The 10,026-nt window shown below is 42.5% G+C and overlaps 1 protein-coding gene across 4 annotated transcripts in view; it reads right to left on the reverse strand.

The window, feature by feature from the left end:
• The window catches only part of DNAJC2 (DnaJ heat shock protein family (Hsp40) member C2), a 30,211-nt gene extending 20,388 nt beyond the window's left edge, over positions 1 to 9,823 (reverse strand). For 3 of the 4 annotated variants that reach the window (XR_015697629.1, XR_015697628.1, XM_087722287.1), the window contains exons 1-4: positions 9,663 to 9,816; positions 4,532 to 4,722; positions 3,357 to 3,432; positions 2,204 to 2,302 (exon numbers count right to left, since the gene is read on the reverse strand). Coding sequence is in view for 2 of the 4 variants with exons in the window: in XM_087722287.1 (XP_087578413.1) it covers positions 2,204 to 2,302; positions 3,357 to 3,432; positions 4,532 to 4,722; positions 9,663 to 9,720 (424 nt within the window). In the remaining 2 variants the exon portion in view is untranslated. Of the gene's footprint in view, positions 1 to 2,203; positions 2,303 to 3,356; positions 3,433 to 4,531; positions 4,723 to 9,662 lie in introns of all 4 variants that reach the window. The other variant, XM_087722288.1, reaches the window with a different exon arrangement.
• Positions 9,824 to 10,026: the final 203 nt, after the last annotated feature.

Genomic DNA, 10,026 nt, shown 5'->3' on the forward strand with positions numbered 1-10,026 from the left:
CCAAGGTTGAGAAACACTGGGATAGAATAAAGCAGTGATGACAAAACCTTTTTGGCATTGAGTGCCCAAACCGGAACACGCGTGCATTCGTGTGCGTATGCGTGCGCTGGAGCGCCGGAAAACCGAAGACCAGCTGGCCGGCGTGTGCATGCCTTTTGGGGGGGGGGGGGGCATTTTCAGGCCGTTTGTAGCCTGAAAAATGGCCCCAAACAAGCCTGAAAAGTGTCCTGTTTTTTTGCCATTTTCAGGCTATTTATCGGGCAGTTTTCTAGCACTCCAGAGCCCAAAATGACCAACTGGCTGGCATGTCGGAATCTAGAAGAGCAGCTGGCAATGGCCCATAGAGAGAGGGAACTTTGCACTTGAAGTGGAAAAGAATGAAATATTGACTTTGGGTTTTATCGATTAGATTGATAGATTTTTATAGAAATGGCTTGTTTATATTATTATGAAGAAACAAAAAAAGTGATTTGATGTTAATGCCTTATTTTACGGCAACAGAGAGAGTTGGAAGTTAATGCTTCTCCTTCTTATCTTTTCTCGCTTTTCTGGCCTTTTAAAGAAAATAGAATCAATAGGCTCAAATGAACACCCATCTTTAATCTCCCAAGATCAGGTATTTGAAAACTATAAGGTAACAATACAGTTCTCAGAATAATTAAGAACCAACACGGGTAGTCCTTGAGTTATGACTACAATAGAGCAGCCGCATTTTTCTAGCTTAGCAAGACAATTGTTAAGTGAGTTTTTTGCCCTATTTTATGACCTGTCTTGCCATAGGTGCTAGCGGGGATCTCTGCAGTCGTTAAGTTAGTAACATGGGTGTGAAGTGAATCTGGCTTCCCACACTGAGTTTGCTCGTCAGGTGGTCGCAAAAAGGGAATCATATGACCCCAGGACACTGCAACCGTCACAAATCCATGCCAGTTGCCAATCGTCTGAATTTTGATCATGGAACCATGGGGACGCTGTTACCGTTTCAAGTGTGGGAAAGGTGCATAAGTCACTTCCCTCCCCCCCAATACCGTTGTAACTTTGAACGGTCACTCAACGAATAGTTCTCAATTGAAGATTACCTGCACAGGAATTTCACAAGGAATTTTACTGCCAAGGTCCACTTATTCTCTCCCATGCCTGTGATAACTCACTCCTGGGTCTATTTACATTGAACAGTTGCTTCCTAATTTTTTGTAACACAAAGTTGTGTCCCCAGACTGTTTTCACTTCACCCTCACCCCAACCCCAATTCTTCTGTTTTTATTGGGTCTGTTCTGATCTCGGCTTCTTAAGAACATGCAGCAAACTCCTCATCCCGGCAAAAACCCGTTATTATTGTGAATTCTGCTCCTTCAAGGGAGTCTTTCAAGGGAGGATTTACAGTCACAGACCTTATCTGGCTTGGAGAGCTGGCAGGCTGAGATCTGCAAAACTTGGCAAGGAGTCTCAGAGGGTCACGAACCAATTAAGCAAATGAATTGTCTCCTGCAAACTCCACTCCCCTTTTGCTCCTCTTTTATTTCCTCTGGGAGGGGCCATTCATCATCCACCTGTGACCTCACTTCCAAGTTGACCCCTGTTCTTTAGCTGTTCCCTTTGTCTGGCAACTCTGCGCATGCACACTCTGGGAACAGACTCCAGCTGTTTGTCTGTCTCACTGATGTCTGACTCTGAAGGCAGCTGTTAACTGGCCTACGGCTCTGGCCCCCTCTCTGCCTCCGACAGAGCCCTCATTTGAGCCTTCCCCAGACTCCAGGATTGGCCCATGTTCCTCCCCAACCTCCTCACTGTCCGAATCTGCTGTCAGTTCCGCTGGCTGCTGGCAGGCCACAGCGTTCAGAATGACTGCTGCACTTGGTTGCCATCTTCTTCCCATGCCTTTGGGGATATTTTAGCGTAATACAACTGGTCTGTATATGTGTGGGTGGATGTGTTGTTCAGAGGAATTAAACAAGGTGGGTTTGAGGGGTAGAATCAATCAACTGGAGCACTTGGAGGGAACAAGGAAACGTAACTCAGCTGCTTACAGCACGATATAAAAGTCAAAATGAAAGTAGGAAGTACAGACAGTAAAAAAATATATATTTATAGATAGTGGCCCATTCATAAGGCAAAGGTTGGGCATGAAAACTGATCAGCTGATACACACCTATGGCCTGATAAGACAACTTAATTTCTATTTAGTGCTATACTTGCTAGTTCTTACCTTTTGTAATACAGGTAAAATAATCATTGTCACCTTCACCTATTTGTTCTCCTGCTGCTTTCCGCTTGTCAGGATGGTGCTTAAGGACCATGGCTTTATCTATGGATTAAGGAAAATAAAATCAAGCCCAGTTCCATTACACATGAACTCAGGCAACCTTTCGAACACTTTATTTAATTATACATGTACTAACTGCAGCGCGCATAACTTTTGTGCAGAATTTGAAAAAAGAAAATACACCATCAGAGCTAGATATAATCAGAAGTATTGGCCTGTGCGGAAGCAGATAGGATCATTCTTGAACTTAAAAATAAAGGGGAATCAGAATATTTTGAAGTCTGGAACAGCTTTTATGACTGGTATAAGACAAGGTGACAAGACTGGAACCAACTGTATATATTGGGATTGGACAGAAGGATAGACAATGTATTAAGTAGGCTAATTGTTAATGGTTGAGACTAGCTGTATATAATGTGAAGGTATGGTCACTTCGACTTTGCGGTACTGCATTGTTTTAAATGTAAAAATAATAAAAATATATTGGGGGGAAAAAAAGAGTAACCATTTAGTTTGGGGAAAATGGTACAAATGGTTAGATGATAGAAATAAGAAATCAGGAAATGTATTGTAGAAGAAGTAGGAGAGAGTGATAAGAAGGTAGGGAAAAATAGGATATACAAAAGTAGAAAAAGATATACAATAGAACAAGGGACATTTGATTGTCTGATACAAATGACTAAACATAAACAACTAAGTAAAGAAATAAGAAACCAAATGGCCACAAATGTAAAATTAGAATGTATAGTAGGGGAAACAATAACTGTAAAGATGCACCGATAGGTACCTGCTGTAAAAGGAACATGCAGTTCCGGGATTGTTTGTAAGTTATGTGTATGTTTTTGTCGATGTGTTTAAGTGTTTAAAACAATAATAAAAAAAGAATCTTATGGCACATGGATGTTACCCCAGTTAGATATGGATGTAACCTTGTCCAGGAGGGTGTAATCTAGTTGAAGGAAGGACGTTAAATTGTCCCCTTGTCCCACTCTTACCTTGCAGCCTATGAGCGACTGTGACGAAACAAAAAAATTCAACTTAGGGAGAAGAAGTTTTATTATTTTACCAATTTCCCACGAACGCTTGGCGAACTTACGAGCTGCTTTGATCTGTTTCTGAGAGGCCTTGTATCTTAACCTTCCCAATCCAAGAACTGAATAGTGATCCTGATTCTGGGAAGGGAAAAAAAAAACATGAATATTTATAGCAGCCTCAGGTTAATAATAAGAGAAACCATAACATGAAGGAATTATATTTTCCCCATCCCCATCGTCTCTCCCTTATCCAGTTCTCTTGTCTGTCTTGCCAGTACTGAAGTTACTGCAGCCTCGGTGGCACAGTGGCGAGAGAACAGTACTGCAAGGCTACCTCTGCTGACTGCCTGCAATTTGCCAGTCCAAATCCCACCAGGCTCAAGGTTGACTCAGCCTTCCCCCTCCCTTCTGAGGTGGGTAAAATGAGGACCCAGATTGTTGGGGGGCAATAGGCTGACTCTATAAACCACTTAGAGAGGGATGTAAAGCACTGTGAAGCAGTATATAAGTCTAAGTGCTATTGCTGTTGAATGGCCACTAAATGAACTGTTGTAAGTCGAGGACTACCTGTGTTGATACATAAACCTGGGGGCTGCTTACCTACTTGATTTTAAGTGGCTTACAATGAGGACCCAGATTGTTGGGGACAATATGCTGACTCTGCAAACTTAGAGAGGGCTATAAAGCACTCTGAAGCGATATATAAATTTAAGTTCTATTGCCCTTCCTTCCTTTCTCCCTCCCTCCCTTTCTTAGTCTCGTTCCTCGTGGCTCAGTGGTTAGAATGCTCTATCGCAGACTCACTCTGCCCACTGCCAGGAGTTCGATCCTGATCGGTTCAAGGTTGACTCAGCCTTCCATCCCTTCCGAGGTGGGTAAAATGAGGACTCAGGTTGTTGGGGGCAAGAGGCTGACTCTGTAAACCGCTTAGAGAGGGCTGCAAAATACCGATATAAATCTAAGTGCTGTTGCTAAGTGCTATTTTGCTTATAACAAATAGATTTGCAACAGTTTGTGTGGTGACAGTTTGAAGTTACAATGGGCACTGGAGAAAAAAAATGACCGTTTTACGACCGTTTTTCCCACGACTGTTGCAGCATCTCCATGGTTGTGAGATCAACAAGAGACTTGGCAAGCGACTCATATTTATGACGGTTCTGCAGTGTCCCAGAGTTGTGTGCTTATCTTTCGTGACCTTCTGACCAGCAAAGTCAAAGGGCGCAACATTATGATGTACCTTCCAATCTTTGGGATCCAGAGTTTTTAACATGGGAAATTCTTCTAGCTGTAGCTCTTCGTCCCCCGACTCTTCCGAGAGTTCCTTCTCGTCTTCTAATTCTTGGAAAGAGGCAGAAACGTTTATGTTTCTCCTCCTGACAAAGGCTTCGAACCATCTTCCCACGGGCTCCACCTGGCAGAGGACGGAAGCTGGGAAGGCAAGTATGGGAACAAAAGTGAAACGGGTGATGCATCCCCAAAGAGATAGAGAGGTCCTCTCTATCAGATGCCATTTGTTATAGGGTGCCCTATCATTGAACTGCGGCAGCTGAGAGAGAGAGAGAGACAGAGACAGACAGACAGTCTGGTCTAGGGGTTAAGGCACCAGGCTAAAAACTGGGAGGCAGTGAGTTCTAGTTTTGCCTTAGACGTGAAATCTGGCTCGGAGGCTTTGGCCCTTCACCAGGAGACTGGGAGTTCTAGTCCCGCCTTAGGCATGAAAGCCAGCTGGGTGACTTTGGGCCAGTCACCAGGAGACTGGGAGTTCTAGTCCTGTCTTAGGCATGAAAGCCAGCTGGGTGACTTTGGACCAGTCACCAGGAGACTGGGAGTTCTAGTCCTGTCTTAGGCATGAAAGCCAGCTGGGTGACTTTGGACCAGTCACCAGGAGACTGGGAGTTCTAGTCCCGCTTTAGGCATGAAAGCCAGCTGGGTGACTCTGGACCAGTCACCAGGAGACTGGGAGTTCTAGTCCTGCCTTAGGCATGAAAACCAACTTGTTGATTTTGGGCCAATCACCAGGAGATTGGGAGTTCTAGTCCTGCCTTAGGCATGAAAGCCAGCTAGGTGACATTGGGCCAGTCCCCATCCCATCTCATAGGATTGCTGTTGTGGGGAAAATAGGGGGACGAAGCTATGTTCAATGCTACCCTCCCTGTCCTATTGTCCCCATTTATTCATATTCATTTCTTTCATTCATGTCCATGTTTATATTTATACATGCTACCTTTTATATGCTTAACGAACTAATAAATACAAATGCAGTTACAGATAAATAAATGGGGAGTCTTCTCATATGTACTAAAGCCAACTGGGCAATTTTGGTCTATTCGCTTTCTTTCAAACTTAAACTGAGAAGCTGAAAAGCACCCAAGAATAAACTATTGCCAAACCACTTCCCATAGTGTTGTCCAGAGAATTGTTTATGTAGTTACCAGAGTCAAGATTGAAATAAAGGACGCATAAAAGGACAATTGAAACTGAGTAAAGCCAATGTAAACCACAAAAATAGCCAGAAAAGTATATTCTTTTGCAAGTGGAGCCTGTGACCAAGATGTTCAGACCTAGGCTTCTTGTTACAGTAAAAAGCACACGCTTAGTCCCCCAAACCCTCTTTTTATTTCAAAGGCTGTGAATTATGTTCATTTACAGCCCGTAATGAGTCCCAAATAGTTTTTAAAAGTCCTACAGTAAGCTGCCAAAGTCTTTCGGGATAAGGTTGATAAGCACCCGCCTTTATCTTCCTTGAAGCGCTGCCAAAGACTGAATTGGCAATTAGCTTGGCAAGGTCACATGGAGCAAAGAGTCAAAATGGAGTTTCAGAAAATAAACTGACCAGCATGAACTAAGTTGCTTCCTGCAAAGGCTCACGTGCCTTTGCTCCTCCTTTATGTCTTATGGGAGGGGCCAATCACCTCTAAGCCTTACTCCCAGGTCATTTCTTCTGTCTTAACTGTTCTTGCCTTCTGGCAGCTCTGTGCATGGGTGCACTGGATACAGGGGGAGCCACATTCCTCTTCCTTGCTGCTTTCTGACTATGGATGCTCCACAGGCAGCATAACAACTCTCAGATGGCCCTGGCCCCCTCTCTGCCTCCAACACAGAGCCCTCGTCCGAGCCTTCCCCAGACTCCAGGACTGGCTCAGGTTCCTCCCAAACCTCCTCTCTGTCTGACGCTGCTGCCAGCTTCGCAGGTCACCGGAAGACCACAACACAAGACAAACAATCTATACAAACATTTATAATCAGAAGTTCTTTAGAAATGAGTCAAATTCACTTCCTGAAAATACTTTTATCTGAGCAACAATAGATATCTGCAGAATTAAAGGTTGAAACAAAGTGATTTTTCAAAGTGATGAAAAAAAATCCATATTGTCTTTCCTTCCTTCTTTCCTTCTAGAATACAGCAATTGCACCATTACTAATGATAGTAATGTATTATGCATATCAAATGCCTTATTTAAAAATGGCCTACAAAACATGATCTAATTTTTCTGTTCTTTCTGATAAGTTATTGTAAAATGTTACAATCAATCAAGGATTGATTTACGTCAAACAACAGAAACATGCACAAACGTCTTCAACTATCAGTCTACTTGATTTTTTTTTGTTACCTATCAAAAAAGAAAGTTTGCTTCTAAAGCTCCCTTATTCCCCATAACTTGCTAGAACGGAAAGTATTTAAATAATTAGGTTATGCATTTCAGTATTGGATGTAACCAAGACGTCTTTCAACGCCTCCAAATTCAATTAATGAACGCAGCAGGCGTATCTGTTATTGAACTAGGGAGAAAAAGCATCTCAGGAACTTTTGTCAGCCTGTTGACAAACCTGACTTAATATATACTAGCTGGTAACCTGGTGTAGCCCAGGTATATATTTACCCCAATCCTGTTATTAGAGGGAGCGCCCTTATGGAGTACTGACAAGCTGTTGCCATGGCAACGCCACTGTGCTTACAGTAGAAGCCATTTTAAGGCACAACAGGCTGTATCTTAACTGAACTTGAATCCAAAATGCACACTATCACTGTCAAAAGTACCATGACTTGACACTATAGATATAACTCAGTCCTTTTCATTTCAGCGGCCCAGGCATTTCAGAGTTATGCTAGAACACACACACACACGGACCCCCACCCCACCCCCCGAGAAATATATATATATAACTTTTCAGTTAAGCAGGAGAACATGGAACACAATAACTTAGCAGTATTAAAAACAACTTCTTGTGTGAAAGCTGTAAAGATGCCCTTCTTCCAAAAGAACAGTGTGTTCCCTTATTACCTAAAGAGGCACATTCACACTTTGGTCAATTCGTGCCTGAAATTAAAGCAAGTGTGAGTTTCTGCTTCTTTCTCTCCATTGCAAGACATTTCAGGGGCCAAACATGAGAAGCAAACTCCAGGCTCTAGCACTATCTTTGAACAACCTGCTGCTTGGAAATGAGGAATCCAAATCCCCTGAAAAGCTTCAGGTTGTCTGATTCTGACCTCTTTTCATCGAATGCCAAACACAAAAAGAGAGAAAAGAGACATCCCCTCCGGACAGGCAAATTATCTTGATGTAAGCCACTCAGAGTACTTGAACTGCGAGATGGACGGGCGGATGGATTTGCTAGCTAGATAACTGGATGGATGGATGGATGACATAGGTAGATGGGTGATAAATAACAGATGATATAGAGATGATATATATGTGTATAGATATATAGAAAGAAACAGATATACAGTTGATATACAGATGAAAGAGATAGATGAAATATATAGCTAGATATAGAGATATAGATAGATAGATAGATAGATAGATAGATAGATAGATAGATAGATAGATAGATAGATAGGATAAACAGTTGATTATTATAGATGATAGATTTTGATGATATAGTTTATAGATGACATTTTAATGATAGATAGATAGATGATTAGAGATAGATGACAGATTGAGATGATAGATAAGATAGATATACAGATAGATACTATATAGACAGATGAGAGATATATAGATAGATGATAATAGATAAGACGCCGGGAGTCCTATGGGATTGGGCAGCATATAAATTTATTAAATTACAATTACAATAAATAATGGATACATGATAGAGAGATTGATATATGATAAAGAGATGCGAGAGATGATAGATGACATTTTGATGAAAGAAAGATGATAAAGTTGATGATAGGTGACAGATTTTGATGACAGAGGAGATAGATAGATAGATAGATAGATGATAGATAGATAGATAGACAGACAGACAGACAGACAGATATGATATGTAGACGGATGATGGATATATAGATGATAATAAATGATTGATAGATGATAGTTTATAGATATTTTAATGATAGAGATAGATGACAGATTGAGATAATAGATAAGATAGATATACAGATAGATACTATATAGACAGATGAGATATATATATATATATATATATATATATATATATATAGAGAGAGAGAGAGAGAGAGAGAGAGAGAGAGATGATAATATGGATGGATACACGATAGAGAGATTGATATATGATAAAGAGATGCGAGAGATGATATAGTTTATAGATGGCATTTTGATGAAAGAAAGATGATAAAGTTGATGATAGGTGACAGCTTTCGATGATAGATAAGAGGATAGATGATTAGAGATAGATGACAGATTGAGATGATAGATAAGATAGATATACAGATAGATACTATATAGACAGATGAGATATATATATAGATGATAATATGGATGGATACATGATAGAGATTGATATATGATAAAGAGATGCGAGAGATGATATAGTTTATAGATGACATTTTGATGAAAGAAAGATGATAAAGTTGATGATAGGTGACAGCTTTCGATGATAGATAAGATAGATGATTAGAGATAGATGATAGATAAGATAGATATGATATGTAGACAGATGGATATATAATTAGATAATAAATGATTGATAGATACAGAGAGATTGATATATAATATAGAGACGAGAGATGATGATGATGATAGATAGAAAGATAGACAGACAGACAGACAGACAACATATAAATGTATTAATATCAGTGGGGAAGGGGCTCCTTCCCAATGGATTTCTTCATGGTCTCCTATCCCTCTCCAGGCAAGGCCAGCCCAAGGCCTCCTCAACCGTAGAGTCCCTGTAATTCAACAGGGTGGAATTCAACAGCAGACAAGGAGAGGAGGAGGGAAGAAGCCCCAGGGACCCCTACCCGGAAGACCAGGCGCTGCCCAGAAGCCCCCCAACCCTCGCCCCTCCGCCTCCCCAGAGCCCGGGCCGCTCGCTCAGCATCCCCAGTCCCAAACGGGGGTTGCCCCCCCCCCCCGCCCTAGCGTCTCCCGCTCGGTGAGCGACCGGCGGGCGGCACGTACCGGCCGACAAGGCTCTGGTGACGGCCGTGGCCTGGCCTTCGGGCGCCCCGCGAAGCATCTCGACCGGCGGCGTCGGCAATGGCTGGGATCGCCGGGATCGCTCGGCCCTGCTCACGGGTTGCCAGGTGCCGGCGCGTGGAAGGGCCCGGGCAGTGCTTCCGGGTCGTAAGGTCAACGCGGCTTTCTCTCCCCTCCCTTCTGGGGGCAGGCGAGGTCGCGGATGGGCGGGGTGGTTGATGGAATCGGGGGGGGGGTGTGATTGCAGGAAAGCGGTCTCTCCTTCCTTCCTTCCTTCCTTCCTTCCTTCCTTCCTTCCTTCCTTCCTTCCTTCCTTCCTTCCTTCCTTCCTTCTCTATATTTTCTC

The sequence above is a fragment of the Thamnophis sirtalis genome, unplaced genomic scaffold (genome assembly GCF_051295495.1).
Source record: "Thamnophis sirtalis isolate CommonGarterSnake01/CBP01778 unplaced genomic scaffold, rThaSir2_p1.2 scaffold_9, whole genome shotgun sequence".
NCBI classification, from domain to species: Eukaryota; Metazoa; Chordata; class Lepidosauria; order Squamata; family Natricidae; genus Thamnophis; species Thamnophis sirtalis.